This window comes from Numenius arquata, chromosome 4 (assembly GCF_964106895.1).
Source record: "Numenius arquata chromosome 4, bNumArq3.hap1.1, whole genome shotgun sequence".
NCBI classification, from domain to species: domain Eukaryota; kingdom Metazoa; phylum Chordata; class Aves; order Charadriiformes; family Scolopacidae; genus Numenius; species Numenius arquata.
Genome location: NC_133579.1, coordinates 63094423 through 63114897, shown reverse-complemented (window position 1 = coordinate 63114897; position 20475 = coordinate 63094423). Strand labels below are relative to the sequence as shown.

General features: G+C 45.3%; 1 protein-coding gene across 1 annotated transcript; it reads right to left on the bottom strand.

Annotated features, from left to right (window-relative positions):
• Positions 1-4300: 4300 nt before the first annotated feature.
• Positions 4301-9145, bottom strand: EDN1 (endothelin 1). Its single transcript, XM_074146697.1, has 5 exons — positions 8780-9145; positions 8469-8613; positions 7312-7470; positions 6935-7042; positions 4301-5586 (listed from the first exon to the last, which is right to left on the bottom strand). The coding sequence occupies exons 1-5, from the start codon at positions 8841-8843 to the stop codon at positions 5448-5450; spliced, it is 615 nt and encodes a 204-aa protein (XP_074002798.1). The 5' UTR covers positions 8844-9145; the 3' UTR covers positions 4301-5447.
• Positions 9146-20475: the final 11330 nt, after the last annotated feature.

Sequence of the window (20475 nt, the reverse complement as noted above, 5' to 3'; positions counted from 1 at the left end):
GATCCATCGAAACATTCAATACATGTGGCTACCTTTGCACAAGAAGTCCTTAGGGCACTGGCTAATTTTTCATGATGGACACTTCACCAAGTGCTTGGTTGAATTGTGTCTGTGAAAAGAGACAGAGAAAGCAGAGGAAAATGTAAATCCAATATATATGACCAAAATACAGTGCTGCTTTCTTCTTGCCGGACTAGAGGCTGGATTTGTTTCTAGTGACTGGCATATAACATGCATTTTTCCTTTAGCTAGAAAAAAGTTAGATTTAGGGTTGTTGATTTTTTTTATTTCCTTGGGGCGAAAACACAACAACAACAGTGTGGGCTTGGATTACAGTTGGTGAACTCAAATCATTTCCGCAGACCCCAAAATAGTTGGAGAGGTCAATGAAACCGCAAACTCCACGGGGCTCATCCATTTCTGAATGCAGCTTTCTGGAGCCAGAAGCAAACTGCCCCATTGCTTGCCAAAGTGATAGTTATCTAATTTGTTACTAGAAAATGCTTGCAGGAAGGAAGAAAAAAAAGAAAACCAACAAAACCCAACCCTGAACCCAGAAAAAGAGAAGCAAGAGTCACTGGAGCCCTCTGCTAGCATCAGCAAATCGGTGTCCATTTGCTCCCATCATGGCAATATCAGAAAGAACAAAGCCTTTCTAGGTCAAATTCTGCTCGCATTTTCACTGGCATAAATGATGCCTCTAAAGCTGAGGGAATTGTTGGCTGACCGACTGACCCGGTGGACTTCAGGCAAACTTCAGGTCTCCTTGACCTGATCCGAGCAGAGGAACTTGTCCCAGGCACACCGCTAAGACATACCAGCTGATTGTTTAACCAGATTGAGAAATAGCAAAATAGCCTTCCCTATCATTTTTCACCTAGCTCAGATTTGATCAGAGATATAAAATAAAGTAAAAAGACATGAACACCCATTCTGGCTAAGTTTCCAAAATGTCATTCGCACAATGTTTACCTCAGGAAAAACGATCCTGCCGCTATCTTTGTACTTTATCTGTGGCACTCTGTCTCTTCGCATACTTACACTCACCATCGCAGCTTCCAAGCATTCTCATCTAATTAATCAAAAACTCCATCCTTTTGTTTCCTAGGTCACGAAGGAAGAACAGTAAATTAAATAAAGATATCAGCTACAAATGGAGGCTGGATTTCTACCCAAGGAATCTAATAATAGAGCCATGATGCAGACGAAGTCAAAATTGATATGGTTTTATGTACACAGAGGCAAACAGTTGAGCGTGAAGAAAGTAAACATCAGATAGCCTTCAAACAGCAGTTTATCCAGCTCATTCTGTGTTTGTAAATATAGAAGTGTGTTGTGGTGGCTAAATTTATCCTAATGTAAGGAAACATGAACAAAGAGGCTGGTATTTGGTAACTTCTATAGGCAACATTAGGACATCCTGCGTGAATTATTTTGGGGCAGTTCACGATAACATGGTACAGATTAGAGTTGCCATTTCTGGAAAAATTAGGTCAGAAATATGTAGATAAGATGGAAAGAATTTCAGTAGCATTGTAGTATTTTCCTGACTTGAAGCCTGACTCACATGTCGAAGCTTTGTTTTATTGTATACCGTGTTTTGATATATAGTCAAAACAGCCTTTATCCAGAGAAAATGAAAATAAAGCAGCTGAACAAGAAAGAATTACACAGTGTTGAATAAAAATAAGTAAAACAAGCTGAATTTTGGAGAGAAATAGTTGTCTTTTCCTGTAAAACTTTTCGCAAGTGCAGAAATGTCCATGCCAAACCCAGGAAAAACCAGAGGAGGGAGATACAATTAGGTAACAGCTCAGGAATGGGGCCTTTCCTTGCTCTTGATCTCGGCTGGAATTTCAGCCCTACGTCAGGTGTATTTTGGGACCATCAGAGTATGGCCATGCTGGAAAGTGGTAGCCCTCTTCTCTATATGCTTCCCTTTGTCCTTCTCAAATTTTTATCCTGGATCAGAAGAACCTCTCACTTAAAAAGGAGATAGATCAGGGGCATGAAAGGTTTACTTTTCAAGAGAAGTGAGATTAGTTCTAGTTAGAAGGAGAGCCCTAACTCTGCAGCTTTGCCTCTGCAGTCAGCACAATGTTTCCATTGGCTTTAGGTAGAATATTTTTTTGCTCAGGTCGTTTATTATAAGTAAGAATGTACTTTTACACTGCTCTGTGTTCGGTGCCATAAATCCCAGAACATACCATGCCTCTCTTTTTTCATTGGAGGTTCTGGCCTGTGTTATTGAATCTCTTCTGCTACGGAGCTCGCTTTGAGAAGGAGCAAACCTCTGGGACAGACCCTGGTACTTGTATGTGAGCCAGGCTTAAGATAAAATGCTTCATGTTCCCTTTTGCTTATTCAGTGAGACAAACAGACTGTTAAATTCTGGTTTTTGGTCCAGCTCATTAATGCAAACCAGGGTGAGCTGCAGTTTATGCTCCTATGCCAGAAGGTAAATAGTGTGGGGTCAGAGGCAGGGACACATCCCCTTCTGCCCCCACCACATGCGAACGGGCCTCTGGAGCAGGCTGGGCAACATGAAAAGGCTTTGGCCACTCTTCCCAAAGCTTCCCAAAGCCTACAAGCCCCTGGCATCAGGACATCTAGCCTTCCTTGTGCTCTTTGCACTGCCACTCCGGCTCGGTGCTGTTGTGGGGCTCTTATTTTACCTTGCATGGCTCCAGGGACCATGCCTTCCCCAAAAGGCAGTGGGTGCCCGTCACTGTGCAAAGCTGCAGCATTAGCAAGCAGTAGGGTCAGTTTAGGGGGAAGGAAAGGAGGATGAAAGCCAGCTTTTGAGTCCAGGCATGAGCAGAATAAACCCTAGAAGGAAGAGTTTTATTTTTAGGATGGTCTCTCAAGAATCCCTTAAGCAGCTGGCCAGAAATTTGGGCTACTAAAACCCACCCAAAGCACTGTCTAGCCTAGCCACCTAGAAAATCCAGAGAGCCAGCCTCAATAACATCACAGGTGCTGTTGTGGTGCTCCTTGGCTCCTGGCGTTGCTCCTCCCCTCCTTCTCTCTCCCAGGAGAGAAAGCAGGAGCACCTGGGATGGGGATGCTGATACACGGTCCCTTCCCTGGCAGAGGCCCTTTACACCACCCCCTCACCTGCCCTGTCGGCTGGGTGAGAGACAGCACTTTGACTACTTGCTTATTTATTTTCCCTGCCAAAGGCAACCACCGGTAGGGTAAGAAATGGAAAGCAAGGGAGCATTAATGAGGTTTCTTCACACCTGACAGAAGCCACTGGTCCATGCACATCCCGAGCAGTTAGCACCAGCGACGCAGGGATCAAAGGGCAGCTCCAGGGGCCTCATCCTGCCCTGCAGGGGCTCTTGATTCCTTCCCGCTGCCTGGGCCAGGCTGTCCTGTCAGACCCTGGTCACCAGCACTGCCACCTCCCCACTGAATTAGTACCTCAAAATGTAGCAGAACAGCATGAAGAAAACATGATATGGGCTTTATTTAGCCTTTTGGTGTTTGGGTGTGAAAAATGCTGCAAATGAATGAATATTGCCAAGAAATTCAGAACAATTTCAGAAATTTTTAATGGTGACTGCTGTCAGTGTTTGCAAGTGACATGCACCTTGTATTGTATTTGTTTGTAAAAGTTTGTTTTTTAAAAAACAAAACAAAATACAGTTTTATCCATGGAATGACTCTTGTCTTTTATTTCCTCCTATAGGACCAGAGATGATTAAATCTATTTATTTGCTTTAAGCATCTTTCCAGCTATAAACACATTAGGCCAATGTTTGGAGATGTGCAAGTTTGACTACTGCTCTGGCTCTTTCCTGAGCTTGGGCCAGGCTCCCCTGGGGTCTCCATCTTTAACTGTCCTGGACTGAGACTCTTTGGCTTAGTGTGGTAATGAGTAACATAATACAGCCTAGTCCAATATAGCATCCAGTGTGCACATTTTGTCCTCTAATTCATCTATATCTAACCCTTATTGGCCATATTTTAATGGTACAGTAAATCCAACACTCGAATTTGTACTATTGGATGAAAAAGACACCAGCCATGGGAGAGCGGTGCTCCAGGATAAATTCAGTTGGCCAATTCAGATTTCACTGTGAAGTTCTGATGAGCAAGCTTGAAGCTAGAAGAAGTATTATCTGTTGTCTCACATTTGGTGTAACCTTTTTGTGTTGTGATCTGGCTAATATGACAGAAAGACAATCATGTTGACACACTTCATCTAGGTCAGCTTTGTACATGGGGCAATCTACCTCCGTGATCATGGAGCCACAGCCTACAGAAAAGCAGGGCATATGAAAAACAAGCCAATACAGTAATTAAAAATATTTATTTCTGAAGATATTTACCTTGATAGGCATAAAGCATTTCCCAATTTCATACAGAAATACATAAAACATGCATAGACCAATATGGCCTACTTCAATGTGTATTCAACATGGTAAATATAATGAAGAACTTGTGTGAATATAAATACAAAACAAAAAAAAAGCACGTAAGATTCAACCTGTCAGCAGATTCAACAATGTGAACAAATTCACTGCTATAAACATTCACCCAATATTAGCCTTTTGACATAATTCAAAACAACCCTTTGTCTCGATGTGTTTCCATCAAACAAGGCACTGAATAAATCCCACAACAGCCTCTGGTACATCCCCAGTTCAGTGCATTTTTGGTGGCATGTAAGACACAACAACCTCTATTATTAGAACTTCAGTTAGCCAATTATCCTTATTATGGGAAACCTAGTAGTGTCCTCTAACTTTGATTTTATGTTGAAGAGTCCTTCGGCATCCAAAACCAAAGGACTCTGAGTATGCAAACAACCACAGAGTCTAACCCACATTCAGATAACTCTGGTTGTACAAGTAAACTAGACTTCTGAAAAAAGGCAAAGGGTTGCAGCTGATTAGTAAAGGCAATAAAAAGGTGTAAAAATACTCTAGCAGGAGTGCAACAAACAGTACGCGAGGTAGACATATATATTCAGTAAGTCCTGACTAAAGTAGCACTGTGGCTTTCATTTTTGCTTTTTTAATCAAAATGTAGAGTTTTTTGCTTTCAAGTCTGTCCATTCAGATCTTGCTTTCTGTCCTTTCTAAGCACATCTGTGAGGTCTTCCTTGCAAGACACTTTTGACGTAGACCCTGAAAGCTGCTCCGTTGATGGGTAACATTCCAGAAGCAATAGCCAAATGTTTCTTCAGAAAGATGGCTTTTCACGTGTGTTACTGCAGATTCCCCTTCACCCCCTCTAACCATCCATCTGAATTCCAAAATGATGAAATCCTTTGCTTTTATACCTCCAAATAGGGGAATTCCCTAGAGTTTTGCTCAGCTGCGCAAATACGTGGACAGAGAGGCCCTTTGCCATTGTGGAATGTTAGAAGTCAAGAGACAGTTTTGGTGACGCTTTGTCAGCAAGTGTGATGGAGGAAGATTTGGGTGATCTTCCCACTAGGATGCTTTCAGGCTTTCCCAGATGCTTTGCCTTTTGTTCGCCCTGTTGTGTTTCAGCTTCCGCCCTTTCTGGAGCTCAGCCTTCAGCTTTGCAATACTGAAGGAAGCTTTGATACTGTTACCAATGGCTTCCAGCCTGCAAAAAATAAGAAATATACATTTATTGTTATAATAATGAAGATGCATCTCCAGTGTGCAGACACTCGGTTTTTGATCAAATAAGCCTCAGTCTAGATTTCTATCATGGGATCCACAGTAACTGCTGATTGCTGTCTCTGTCAGAATTATGTTAACTTATGCCACTTGAAATACTGGATTCAGAACTTAAATGCAAATATTAAAATAAGTTAAAATATTCACTCAAATGCAGGTGCACTAGACTTCCTTAAACAGCACATACCCAATCAAGAGGTCTTCAGTGTTACTCTTTTTGGCTATTTTGTTTCTTTTAGGTTAACCTGATCCTGGTTGTAATGAATGGGTGCTTTTTTCAAATAAGTAAGCAAGCAAGCCCATTTTCTCAAATGATTTAAGACTTCCGGGGCCTAAATCTCGCTCAAAATCATCAGGTTGCCTGCTCCCATAAATCCCGCTGTTCTGCTTTTGGAAGTAGCACTAAAGAGTCGTCTTTTGTATGGGCATATGGCCGAACACTGAATGCCAGACCTGATGTAGCTGTACTAACACTCAGCTCCAAAGCTGACTTCACCTCCATCGTGTTCATAGCTGCACCAAGTCCAACGCATCCGTCTCTTGAACTGCGCTGTGGAGTGCTGTTGCTGCCTACTGCCCCTCAACTTATTATGCACAGGCCTCAAAAGGCAGTCCTGAAATTTACTCCTAATCTCAAATACTAAATTGGGCTCAAATATTAATTTAGTCTTCATTTTCCCTTTCCTCAACCTTTTTGCAGTCATTTCCATCACTAACATCCTGTACTCATTTTACACAGGTTTATCAGGCAATGTAAGAGATAAGACAGGTAGAAATCCACCTCCAGCACTCTAAAAAGCCAGCCAGAAGCAGCCATATATTCAAAGTCTGAGTGATCAATAATCTTTTTCTCCCCTTCCAGTAAAATGGAGTAAAGTATCTAAGGAAAGGCATTCTGATTCAATTTCATATTAGAATAATTGGGACATAATATTTTTAAGTAGTTAAGATAGTGCATGAACACACTAAAACAACAGGATTCATTTATTTCTGCCAGTATTTCATGATTTCATACTCTTCTGAAGTTTGGCGTATCTTTAGGCCTACAACTAAGCCTCCTTCCTCTAATTGAATGGAGGAGGCTAGGCAGAGCTCAGCACCTGTGTGCTAAAAACCCACAGCATGAAGAAAAGCCCTCCAGATATCCTCACTGATTCCCCGGTAACGCTCAAGCTGAAATCACCAGCAAAGCCCAGCCTGACCCAAAGGCAGGTGAACTGTGCTCTCTATTGCTGCTCCGGGGAACTACAACGGGATGAGAAGAAACTCACCGCTTCATTTTCTTGCTGTCAACAAGCTGTCGGTTCATGCATTTGGGCCCGATGCAATTGCCAGCTTTGTTGCGGTGATGTGAGGTTTTCTCCACTGTGGACTGAGCCCTGTTAAAAGTGAAAAGGCGCTGCTGTTAAAAAAAAAAAAAAGTCTGCAGTCCACAAGGTGAGGCAACTCATCAACCACTTCTCAAGGCATGCAATAAGCGATCTTTCTGGGCCAAACCATAGTATGTATCATAGTAGTGTGAGCACTCTGGTAGGAGGCAAGGCTTTGGGGAGATGATTCGCTCAGCAAGTGCCAAAATGAGTAAGTCTACCACAATCCATCCCTTTTACATGCACTGCCTTTTAAAGAGTAGCTACAATAGACGCACCAGAGATCTTTTCCTGTCTGGCAGAAGTTCAGACATTTCTTGTCCTTCTGGTTGGCACATCGGCATCTGCTGCTAGGTACAGCGAGCATCTCCGGCACCATGTCCTTCAGTGATCTTCTGGATCGAGAAGGGCCTCCAAGACCATACGGAACAGTCTTCCTATGATCAAAGATATAACATGAAAGTCATTCAAATAATTCTGTGGCTTCAAAACAGCAGGGTATTTTGGGTAATCTTATCAATGGGATTGACTGCATGAGTAAAGGTTGTGGGAATGGGAATGCCTTGTTGATCATAGTTTCCATGCAAATGTTTCTGATGGTCCTCCAACATACTCATTAGCATGGCTACTGACAAGGGTAATGACCTTTTAATTGTGATTTCATAAGGCTGCTATGCCACCCTGTGCAATAGAAAGCAGTAAAACCTCATCTCTTTGAACTTTGGTAACTGCCAAGACTGAAAGAAGCAATAAAAGTGAGGAACAGAACCTCCGCGCTCAGAGGAACCCCAGCAGCAGAACAAATCACCGGAGTCGGTGTTCGCAGTGCTAGGTGAGGCTTTGGCTCACTACTTTTTTTGTGAGGACAGCATAGAAATGGACCCTACACGTAACCATATTAACACGTGGGATGCATTAATTTGCAGCAAAGAGTAGCAAGAGGTGGCGAGGAGCCACCCTGTGCTAAAGTAAGCCTTCTAACTAGCCTCCTAACTTGTCAGAAAGCAAAAAACAGTCAGATAAATTCAGGCTAGCAAAATCATACTATTGGCATTTTGTCTGCTTCTGATTCATAGGGAAAAGTATTCCGCAGCCTTTTGCTGAGCAGCACCCAAAGGAAATACTCCTGCCCAGATTTTAGGAATGCAGGTGTGTTCGGGCTATTACGAGCTATCTGCTCAATCTCGGTGGTCAAATTCTGCTTGCTTTCTCTCACAGTGAACAGTCTCGCTGCTAAACTCGGCAGAAAAGCGGGAGCGGGGGGGAAAGCAATAGCAGACACCGTGCAAATAACTATTCCTTCCTCTCCTTCACTTTTCTGCAGGTGGGTTTGTGGTTCTTCATTTTTTCCCTTCTCCCCCCCTTTTTCCATGCAGAGCAGAACCCAGCGCTCGGCGACTGCCGAAGCCCGTCCCGTCCCGGTCCCCTCACTCACTCGGGGGTGTTGATCCAGATGATGTCGAGGTGGCAGAAGTAGACGCACTCCTCATCCATCAGCGAGGAGCAGGAGCAGCGCCGGGCTCGACGGTGCCCGGCGGCGGCGGGAGGGGACGGCGCGGCTCCCACCTCGGCTCCGGGGGCTGCGGGAAGGAGCGGGCAGAGCTCAGCACCCGCGGAAACCACGCACTCCGCGCGCATCTCCCGCCGCATCCCTCCGGACAGCCCTCCCTCCGGGGGTGCCCGGCTGCCAGCCGGCAGCTCCCCCCGGACCCAGGCGGCGGCGAGCGGCTGGGGGCCGGCACCTACCTGCCGGCAGCAGCCCCGGGCAGAAGACGAAGAGCAGCGAGACGATCATCTGGGAGTAATCCATAGCAGGCAGCGGAGAGCGGACGGGAAAAAAAAAAAAAAAAGAGGGGGGGAGATGGAAAAAAAAATAAAGGAAAAAAAGAGGGGAAAAATTAATAAAAGAGAAAAAAGGGGGGAAAGTCTCCCTCAGCGTCGGGACGGAGAGCCGTGTCCAGTTCCCTGCGGGGGCAAGCTGCGGCTCGGTGCGCCCCGGCGCGTCTGGCTGGCGCGGCGGTCCCCGGCGGCCTTTTATAGCGAACCCCCATGGAGCGGGTAAACAGCCCCGGCGCTATTTTATCCCGAGACAATGTTATTCTGCTATTAGTCACCGGCGCGGCAACGTGCGGGCCGAGATAAGGCCGGGCTGGAAAGGAAATCGCCTGCGAACTTCAGAGCGGCGGCGGCGGCGGCGGCGGGCGGGGGGGACCGGGAGGGGCAGGGCCGGGCGGGGGGCGCCGCCGCCGCCGCTGCATGGGGCGGGCCGCCAGGGGGCGCCCTGCCGCCCCGTGCCTCGCACCTGAGGGAGCCGGGCGGCCGCCCTGCCTCCGCCGGCGGGGCAGCACCGGCCTCGCCATAACAACAGTAATTATGGCGATTATTGTCAGCGTCGGTGTTGCTGTTATTATTAAGAGTGGGGCGGGACGGGTCGGGCGGTGGCGGCAGGCGCGGTGCCGCCCGCGGTGTAGGTGTCGCAGCCGCCCCTCAGGCATGGCTGCGGCCGGTGGAGCCGGGGGTCCGGGCTCGGCCCGCTGCTCCCGCCGCAGCCCCGGGGGTAGGACCCGGCGAGCGTGCCCTCCGGGCCTTCCCCGGCCGCCGAGGCAGCCGGAGGGCCGGGGCCTCACGGGCAGCGCCCGAGGAGGTGGCCGGGGGGCGGCGGGGCTGAGCGCGGCCTGGTGGGCCCGACCCCCGCCCTCTCTCTGCAGGGTCGAGGGGGTGGGCTCTGGAGGGGTCTCAAAGGGTTGCGTTTGGCAGCAGCGGTGAGGTGTGTGGGTGTAATCCCCTTTCTCCTTCGTTTCAAGGCAGGACGCCGTGCCACAGAGCGTGTTTTTGGGTCCAGGCCATGCGAGGAGCAGCAGGTGTGTAACGCTGGGGTTGTGTGGTTGGGAGAAGGGAAACCTGTGCCGAAGCCTTTGCCTTTGGCTCCTCTGGCAAGGTCAGGGTGAGTTGTTTTTCTGGTGTGTTTATATTTGCTGCCTTGTGCTGAGACGCGGTAGCTGTCAGTGTGGAAGCTGGACACTTGAGAAACGGCCACTGCAATGACATTGTAAATATATACATGCCTGAAATCCACTGAGCTCCTAACTGAGAAAAGCAGCCTCTGAATATAAACTCAAATGAACTTGAATGCCTGTGATCCGATGTGGAGCCGTTGTGCTGCAAAGCGTGCCAATTTCACCTATGATAAATAGATAAGACTCTCTTGGTATTTGTGGTATTTCCGTGCACTGTGCTGTAATAATAGAAATGACCTTGGATATCACAAAGACCAGGGCTGTTAACTGCAAGTTGCATTGTGATCTCTCAGGTGAATGGCCATTTTTTTTAAAAGTATCAAATTATACTGTGCCGCTGTATCATAACGGACAGACTGTCTACAGGCGTGCTGAGTCAGAATAAAGGTCCATTTAGCTGGTATCCTTTCTCCCACAATGGCTGTTAGCAGATGGTATGAGAAAGAGTACAAGAAAGGAATGCAAGTGGAGACTAATCCTTTCCTCAGTATAACCTCCCTGCTTCTAGTAGGATGAAGTTTAGGGGCTTTCCAAGCAATAGGGAACATGTAGACCATTATGCTGAATAAACACCAGTGGCCCCATCCTAAGATGATCATACCTTGTTATCAAAGGTTCTCTAAGAACTGCCCTGTAAAACTTCTGTGAGTGGAGAAAGCTGGGTTATAAGATCTATTTTATTTTTTTTTTTTTTACACCTTTCCAGCGTGGGAGTTTATTTTTCAGAGCAGGGATTGTATTTTCTTGTGTATGTAGGGCAGCACTTAACAGAATACCAATGTATCTGTACCTGTGTGTGTGAATTATTGCAGTTATGATAAGAATCTACCAGCAGAGGTCACCTAGCTACATATAAAAAGTAATTGTAGCCCAATGAAGTAATGAACTTCATCAGTATCCAAAAGTTGGGAAAGAAATTAGGTGGTTTGGTTTTTTTTGGCTTCTTGGTGTTTTTTTTAAAAAAAAAAAGAAAGAAAAAACATAATGCAGTGTGTGGGCTGAAAGATAGTTATCATTTTTGTACAGAATACAAATATGCATAGCCTTTCCAGGCCTGTCACTTAAAGACTGTATTTCATGCCACCACTTAACTTAAAAAAAGATATTTTTTTTTTGAGATTCCTTTTTCTAAGATGTGCAGTTGATGCCAAAATGACTCACGTCGATGTAAGATATTTTCAGCTTTGTCAAAATGCCTTGTTAGAAAGTATTTTGTTAGCTGACAAAAGTGGCATGCATGTTTCCTTTGAGTAACAAAGCACAAGCATATCGCAGGGACCTCTGAAGGTGCTATTTTTTTTTATTTTTTTTTTTTTTTGAAAAACAAAAACATCTTCAGCAATTTTTGGTAAGGATTCATAAATATTATTGTTGTCGGAGATCCATATCCTCTGATTCAGCGATTTCTGGTAGCTCTACTTTCAGGTCTTGAAACTAACCAGAATCAAGCTATTCCTGTTGCTGTTCTAGTACTGCAAAAACAAATTTATGTTGTTGCCAGTGGCACAGGCAGGTCATTTCAGGCTGCAGGGGTTGCCGAGCCAGGAGGTGGGTTTCCCTAGGAAGGGCTAACCCCCTGATCCTTCTTTAGACACAGGGAGGCACGGGGCAGGTCTGTGCCACACAGAAATACCCTTTGGGAGTTTTGCCAAAGAAGAAAGAGTCGCTCACTCTATAACTGTTTATAGTAGGAGCTTGTAACAGTATAGGTCACAGTAGGGGTCTTACAAAACAAGCAGACCAGGACTAAACTTTGGCTGGCAGTCGGTGTGTGCAGAATGGAAATACAAAGTCATGTGCGATTGTACAAAGTCATGTACTCAACAAGTCGTCCCGGTGCCCGCCGAGCCAGCTTGCTCCAAGGGCCAGGGAGTTTGCACTGTGTTCCCACTGCCACCCGTTTGGATGAGGGTGGCAGCAGGGGTTGAAGCTGACTGCCCCTGCAGCAGGCTTTTCCCCTTTCTAGCTGGGCTACCTTTGCCGGCCATAGCTGAGATACTGTGTTACCGGGTGAAAACTTAGCGGGCCAGCCAGGCTCTGGTTTTAATGTTCCAGCTGGAAAAGGCCATGGCACCAACTGACTTTTCTAAAGGACATTTTGTATAGTGTCAGAAATGTGAAATGCCTGCTTATCAGCAAAACAATAAAAGGAGATTGTAAAACTGTGCCTTTCTGTCCAGGGAACAAGGGGAGCAACATGCTGTTTTCTGCAGATTTGAAACACAATTCTCAATTAAGTGAAAGTTGCATAACTGGTCCCTTCACCTCACTTGCTGCCCTCTTACATCTCACTTTCCTCTTAGGGTCCCCCTTCTTACACAAGAGGAGGGAGTAGATTCCCTGTCTTGGCTTACATAACATGCAAATTAAAGACCTAATGAATTTATGGTTCTTGGAAGTGACTTTTTTTCTCATCTCTCACTACCCAGCCTACAATGTAGCTAGTTCCCCTTAGGGATGTCAGGGTCACTGGGCAGAAGCCTAATTTCTGGAGAATAAACTTTCTTCATTTCTCCCCATCTCCAGTCAGTGAGGTTTATGAAAAGACATGGGTGCCTCTCTCAAATTACACTTGTGACCTCTTAAAGTGCTGAAGAGAGGAGGAGGGTCAACTACTAATCCAGCAACCTCAGCCCCACCTGTTTGTAGCATGTGGGTGGATCCTCTCCCTACCTCAGTCCCATCGATGGTCATTTTCCTTCCAGAATTCACTCCACATACAAAACTCTATATAACCTGGGGAGGAAGGTGGCAGCTATATGACGCTTGGCACAGAAGAGCCGTCATCAGATGAGAAAAGAAAGCTCTTCCAGACCATGCATCTCTTGGCACCAGGTGGCGATGAGTAGATACCACTTAAAATCCAGAAATCAAAAGCAGCTTAGAGCTCAAACGGAGGAGAAAATCAACTTTACTGAGCAAAGGTCACAGTTTCTCCCAAGGCTAAAATTGTTGTTACCAGAAACACAAGAAGGACAATTTACAAAGATTCAGGTTTCAGAGGTACCGTTATGAAACCTTCCTCCCACTTGTACTTTCCACAACAAAGAACTGGAAGTGTCAGGGAAATGTTTCACTGGAAGCCAAGCCAATTTTTAGATGAGGGGAAACATCAGGTGGGAAAAGGTTTAAATAATCTGGGGATAAAGAATCCATGTAACTCTTAGGTGACAGTTAACAGGAATTTCCCCCCTACTTTTACCACCTGTCTCTGGATGTCATGGAAGAAAGGGTGTCTACTTCCCATTGAAGCGAGTCACATAGGTGCTGGGGGCGCTTGGCCATCCCCCCTCCCAGCAAGCTGTAGCAGTCCCTCCTGTTTCCATCTTTTAGTCTGCATTTGCTCTTGGGCAGGAGCAGCAAGCTGAGTGTCAGGAGCAAGGCAAAAGGTTAAGCTCTGCGGGTGTAACGCAGGGCAGGTGACTGGAGCCCTCTCTCCCAGGCCTTGCGTGGGTGGCAGGGTGACAGCAGGGGTAACCCATACTGCTGAGGACATGCCCTGCGTGGTGCCACGGTGACACCCTCACCTGCAGGCTCAGGCGGGTGGTTATTTCTGCTGTTGTAGCTCAGGATCCCACATGCAGAGGCCCTGAAGGATTTCAATCCCCTAGCCCTTTGGCATTATAAACCATTTCTGCTGTGGTGCTTAACTTGGATTTAATTTTTTAATTCACATGAGATTTTTCTCATGTCATTGATAATACTAGTAGAAGCTATAAGACAAAGACCTTGCTTCTGGCCCAGAAAAATCTCAAATTGCTGAAGCCTGGGGAAATATTCTGGATCTTATCCCTGTGCTCTTGCAGACACAACCACTATCAAGCCATGTCAGACACAAAATGCTAGTCTGATCCCATGGGACTGGGATGTATTCTCATAGCTATGCTTGGACTCTAAGTTAGTTTGGAAAAAAATATGCATTTCTGCATGGTCTTCAGCTCCATTCCATCAGTCAACTTCAAAATGCTAGCAGTATGAATTACATCTTCTAGAAGTATGAAAAGATGGTAAAAGGTTGCATGTGTCAATAATCAGCCTCTTGAGAATGGGTTACACAAGCAAGAGTTTAACTATAAGAAGGATTGTCATCAATAAATACAAGAGATTAGTGCAAACACTGTGACAGAAGGATTTAGTGAAGAAAAGCAAAATACAGAATAGAAACTGTCACTTGTAGACAACCAGATCTGGTTCCATGTACAACCTCTTCTACAAATACAGCAGCATATGACAGAATACTTATTTTGCAAATAACAGTTAGTGGAAAATGTGCTTTATGAGGTTTGTTTACTTATTTCTTGGCAAGTCTGGCTTGCGAGGAAGTCAAACCCAAAGCATTCAATTAGAAAATCTTCTGAAACAAATAACAAAGAGCAAGCAGTGCACAGCTCTCTGACTGATCATCTTGCTCTTATTGACAGCGTGTTCATGTTCATTAATAAATGGCACTTTCCTATAGTCTTGACAAAGAATCAGTGTTTCCACTACCATGCCCAGAGTTGGGAATTGAAGCAAGGAGGCCAGTACTCGTCCTGTCTAATAGTAGATACTCTGCTACGGTTTCTAAATGAGATGAACATCTTATCTCACCTGGTGTCCGAATTGCCCTCTAGACTATGGGCAGGGGCCTAAGGTGCTGATAGTCCTAAATTTAGGCATTTTCCTCCTCTTAATGTCTAGAGTTAGCTGGGGATGAATCCAAGTCAGTGGCTTGCCCAGGGTCTCATGAGAAATTACTGGGGGAGTGGAGAAATGAGCTGAGTTCCTCAAACCTGCATCCTGCACCCGCCACACTATCACAGCCCTCTCCAATACACGGTTTTGCTTACCAAAACTGACATTTTAGCTGTTTCGATTTGTCCATCTCTTGTATTTGATGTTGCTTTTCTCAGAAAAGGTACTTGGGAGATCTTCATTTCATGCAGCTTGCTCAGAGACGCTTCTTTGAATTAATGAATTTAATTGACTTACCTTGCTTGTTTTTTTCACCTATCACGTGGCTTGCTCCAACTTTGAACAAGTCTGTCTCCAAAGACTCAAGTTAGTAGATTTCTAAGAGTTAACTGGCTCTACCCTTTCCTGAGTGCATAAAAGCCTTGCTGAAATGAAGGTAATTAGCAAACTCATTGTTCCAAGAATGGTGTTGAACTTTCTTTAGGGCACGGCCCTTTCACTACCAGGTATAGCCCTCTCTGTGACTGCTTTGCCACCTCCATTTTGAGCCTGGGGTAGATGAGTGGGTTTGCTGGTTCCACTGTTTTCTTTGTGAGAGAAATGAGTATGTGCTAGGAAACAGCATGGATTTAGATGCGGCCTGAGCCATAGGTATGGGTTTGTTTTTCTTTGATTACTTGTTCCAGCTACTTGCTTTGCTCCCAGATCCATTAGCACTAAGCTTCCGTGCGTCACTGCCTGGAAGGTGGATAGGAAAGTAGCCTCGTATAAACCAGTGCTCCTAGTACTGAAGATCTACCAATTGCCCATTTGGGCAGAAGCTTGTGTCTGTCTGGTTTTTTTTGATCGGGCCATATTTTGCCTGTAAAAAAGATGCTGACAGCTTCTCTCTAGCTGAAGTGCCTAGTCTTTATCTGTCCTTGTTTCTCCCGGAAGGCAGCTTTCTGAGAAACATTGCATTAAACATGCTCCAGCTGTTTCTTGCACCCAGTCTCAGCTTGAACAAGTTACACCAAAAGCTGTTAGAGGATAGAAGCTGTAGATAAACTACAATATGCAAGAATGAAATAAAATGCTGAAGCTCTCCTTATTTTTAGAGGAACAATAAGAGAGACACCCTCTTATTTTTCAAGCGACATATATGCATTAAAGTATCTACTCTGTGTCTGAGGTAAAATATGGACCACACAGATCCAGGGTTGTTATGGCAATTACTCACCAGTGACACTGACAGGAAGGAGATTTCATTACCTGCCAGGGCCACGAAAAGAGGAACAGCAACTTGAGAACCGATGCCCTGGCACTGAGCTAAGATCACCTTACGTCCTTCAGTTGCAAAAACGAGCCTGGGAAATACAAGGGGGTGAGAAGCCTCTGGAAGGGGAGGGGCTATATATGACTCCAGGTTCCTATGCCTAGCAGGGCTGTATGTTGACATTTACCATATATGACATACAGCATATAGGAATGAGGCCAGCTTTTCTGTCTGCTTTCAGTAAGCATCCTTGAGGCATGTCTGTGTTAGGAATTTTTCACCAGCCGTTTCCATTTTGGCTACTCGGCAGAACCTGAGTTGGTGCCACTGGGAACCCATCTGCAGGCTTAATGCCTGCAGCCAGACCTTTCTGTTCTTGCTATTCCAAGCAGATTTACTTGCTAGGGAAAAAGAAAAGGCAACGCATATTCCTTACGTTTCTGTATGTGTTCAGCATTGTAGTTATAGGCGTTAGGTGAAGTGGTAGAAGCCTTAGTAGGAAAGGCATCATCACATGGGACCTTTGCTCTGATGGGCTGGTATAGCACAGTACAGAGCAAACGCAGGGCTGTGCTTTGACAACAATAGTTCATGGATGATGAAGACTTTTTCCACCTTTTCTACCAGTACTGTACATGCGAGAAACCATTTGTCCTTTGACTAATCCTGTTCAGATGATCTGGCTCTGAGTTGTAGTTAGCCTGTTACTATTGGTGTAACTGTAAGTGAGCAGCTATTTTCTTAAGAATTGCTCCCTAGTGTCATTCTCCCCAACATTTGTGGTCGCTTCACAGTTTTTAATGACATCTTCTTCTTATTTAAAGACAAACATATTCCACCTTTCCTAACAGGATTATGCTGTAAAACTGTAGCATTGGTTTCAATTTCAACAGACACAGCCAGGAACAGCTGTTTCTTAGGCTGGGTTTAGGATGAGTCTTGAGAAAATAAGAACTGCATATATCACACCGTAGAGTTCTAGCCATCAGCTGACAGAGCAGACCAGCTTTCCTCAAATTCTTGCAAATATATTTCTTTTTTTCAGTGAAAAGACTCTTTCTGAAAAACTAAGCTAGTTTCACAGCAACTGAAACCAAGCAGAACCAGTTTGATTTTAGTTTAGGAGGGCAGAATAGTAAGGAGGCTTCAAACCTGACTGAAACAAAGTTTAGCACTTTGTTTTCAGAACATTTCAGCAGTGAGTTATCCATGTAGTTTTGTTCCTATTTTTTAAAATGGCTTTAAAATCACACTTTTCTATAGAACAACAAAACTTAATTAAGAGAATGTCAAAGCCAAACACAAGAAGCATGATTCAAAGGCCTCATTTTTCAACAGGCGTTTCTCCTGACACCAAATTTTTTAACCTTTCCCCAGCTACTGGTGACCAGAATTGTAACTTTTCCCAGAAGAAGAGCTGGCACTAAATTTGAAAATGTTTCATTTTGCATATTGGAAAAAAGAAGTAAAACGCCTTGCTTCCTTTGCTGATACTTGCTCAAAGCTTTGTCTGTTTATTTGCAGCTTGCTTGCTTCCCTGGCAAAGTGGAAGTCAGAAGCAACCAGGCAAAGTGACCCTCTCAAAGACCACTTATCTTCACAGGAAACCGGTTCCGGATTAGGCAAACTAGAAATCCCCACTTCCTTTTTCTAGAGAAATTACCCTGTCCGTTAATTAGAATATGCCTGTTTCATTTTCTCCCACTGCCCTTGTTATAAGAAAAGGAGGAGGCAGGGCACCAAAGGGCACCTACCTTTTGCTGCGGTTACTACGCACAGTTTTTCCATTCTGTCACTTCTCTCCCCATAAATATCAGTTATGATACTTGAATGAAAATAGCATCCTGTTTTCCTTGCAGTTTGTCTGGGGTTGTCTAGGATATTCTGTACAATGAGAAGGTGGGATTTCCAACACTGGTAGGAAAGAGATGTTTTTACTGGAAACAATCATCTTCAGTTGAGAGCTTGCTCTGTTTGTGTGTGCCACCGTGGGCACCTGGGGTCTATGGAAAATAAACTGGTGGAAACTCAGTTGGAGTAAATTGGCTGGCTTTTGGACCTTGCAACTAACACTGTGCTATGAGAAATTCTGGGAAATAAGCAACCGGGGCCAGCATTGCCCATCTCCAAAGCTGCTGCTGGGACGGCAGAGAACCCCCTTCCCGTGAAGGGCCACGGTGCAAGGCCTCCCCAAAAAAGGAGAGCGGTGCAGGGCAGTGAGCAGAGCCCTGGGAGCCAGCGCTGCCTCTCCCGTACTCCTCCCGCAGAACAGTTACGGTAAGCTGCAGCTTCCAGATCGGGAACCTGCCGTCCCTTTCCTTGTAGCAAAGTACACTGTAGCAAAAGAAGGTGCTGATTAGTTGCCTGCAATCTAAATTGCTGTTCTTAAAATAAAATGCCTCTTTCCGCGCTCCCCCCCCTTGTCCCCCTCCTGCCCCTTTTCTTTGGTCTTATCGCCAAGGGCATGATTTTCTCAAAGGTGATTTGAGAGCCCGGAGTCCTGAAGCAGTCGCGTTGGCCCACTGCATGAGAAATACAGCTAAGCAATGAAGGAACTACAAAATGCTGCATCCTCTATGCAATGTAACATTGACATTTAACTTAGTCCTGGAGCATCACAAACCATGAAAAAGGCATGAAAATTGAAAATCTCATAGGAGTCAAACCTAAAGCAGGGCACAAAGAAGAAATACGAATTTTTGGGGGCCATTCAAGAGAGACAGTTTCAACAGAAGATCCATGCAACTACTGAAATTGTGAGATCCCTGCTGCTGGGCTCATGTGAACATGTAACCTGTGCTCAGTGGTGTTAACTGTGTGACCAGTTCCACTGACTTCAAAAATATCTTTAAGCACATGCTCAAGTGCTTGGAGAGTGAGGGTCGGAGGTGTCCCTTTCTGTGGGGTGCCAGTACATGGCAGAGCACAGGCTACAGAAGTATTTCAAACATCTCTAGAGTTACTGCATTCTTGTGAATACTAAGAAAATTCATGTTTCTGGGCTCACAGGTGCATATGGTCACCCTGTTCGGGTCAGCTGCCTCTTGTGGAGTGTGCCCCTGGCATATAAAATCCAAAGCTCAGGAGCTTGATTCAGCAGAAGGCATTTATCTTTTTTTAGAAGGCTTAATCTTAGTCCAAGGGGCTTCAGGGAATATTTTTTCCCCCATTCAGCTCTGTCAGAGGTGTGGTTCTCTCACCACAAAGATTTAGTGATGTTCTCCACATGTCTGGGGATATTACAAATATTACACAGGCTGCTATTCTGGATCTTAAAAGTGGCCTTTGGCGTTTCTTTGAAAGTTTCTCCCTGGAGGGGAAGACAAAGTGTAGGAAAATACCAACTGGGAGGCCCAGATGGATCCGGGACTAGTCTCCAGTTATGATACAGTTACTATTATGGAGAGCTACTTCTTCATAATAAGAGACTTCAGTGATGCAACTTCGTGACACATACCCTATCCGCCTTCATAGACCTAGCAATTATTTTTTAAGTTCTCATTTGGGAGAGCCTAGCAACAGGTTTATAGTGGAAAAAGAGGTTGCAGAAAGGAAAAGGCTAACCTGGAGAGAAGAAAATGAGGCAGTAGAATACTTAAAGCATATGGATTTGCTTTCTGAAGAAACTTGTTCACCAGGTTCTGGAGAGTGGATCTGAATACAAGAATAGGAGCTCAGAGGGTTCAGAGAAGGGAATCGATACCTCAGCTCACCATCCGGGTCCCAAAGGAAATTACTTGCATGAGGAGAAAAGAGAAATAGCTCTTTCCCTTAGTAGTGGGAAATCCTCGTCTGTTCTGTCCCAGAGAGGCTGCTCAGCTACTCCAGACTAAAAAGCTGTGATGTTGTGGATGATGACAACATGCAATTGCAAAAATCTGCATTTGTTTAATAGCTAAAAATTGAAGCTGGGACTTTCACAAGAAAAAGCTTAAAACAAGTTACTAGTAAACTGAGCACATCTTGCCTGGATTATAGAGATACCCTAATTAAAGAGTCCCACCGGGCGCTTTTTGCTGTTGGCTGAATTTCCCCTCCCAGCCCCTCTGACCGCAGCTTGGCTCTCTCAGAGGGCTTCCAGGTTTGCATTTATTGTTCAAACTAATCAACTTGTTTTGATAAAACGCGGAACAGGAAAACGGGAACGCTGAGGTTTTTAGTTTCTGATAGGCATGGTACGACATTGTTATTGTCGCCGAAAAGAGCTGGAGCCCGGCCGCGCTTATCTCCTCCAGCCTTACTACAGCCCGCATGCCTCTAGGTGGTGCCTCGCTCTACAGTTTGATGCCAGGAGCTGGGGAGCAGCAGCCTCCGGCTGGGTTTTGGCCAGCAAGTGGTGCCAGCACTCGCATCACCCATCGTGCCCTTCCCGGGGTGGCAGAGGGAGCAAAGCACGCAGTCCTGCTGAGCCCTTTTCGCCGAAGTATTGCTAAAAAAGTGTATTTGCTTTAGGCAAAGGAGCCACAGCTAGAACTAGAGGGATCCCCCCCCCAGCA

Excerpts from the sequence above, each read along its gene's own strand:
- EDN1 (XM_074146697.1), bottom strand. The coding sequence starts at position 8,843 with ATGGATTACTCCCAGATGATCGTCTCGCTGCTCTTCGTCTTCTGCCCG. Across the intron at positions 7,471-8,468 it reads ATCTGGATCAACACCCCCGA|GAAGACTGTTCCGTATGGTC; the intron begins GTGAGTGAGGGG and ends CTTTGATCATAG. Across the intron at positions 5,587-6,934 it reads GACAGCAAGAAAATGAAGCG|GCTGGAAGCCATTGGTAACA; the intron begins GTGAGTTTCTTC and ends TATTTTTTGCAG.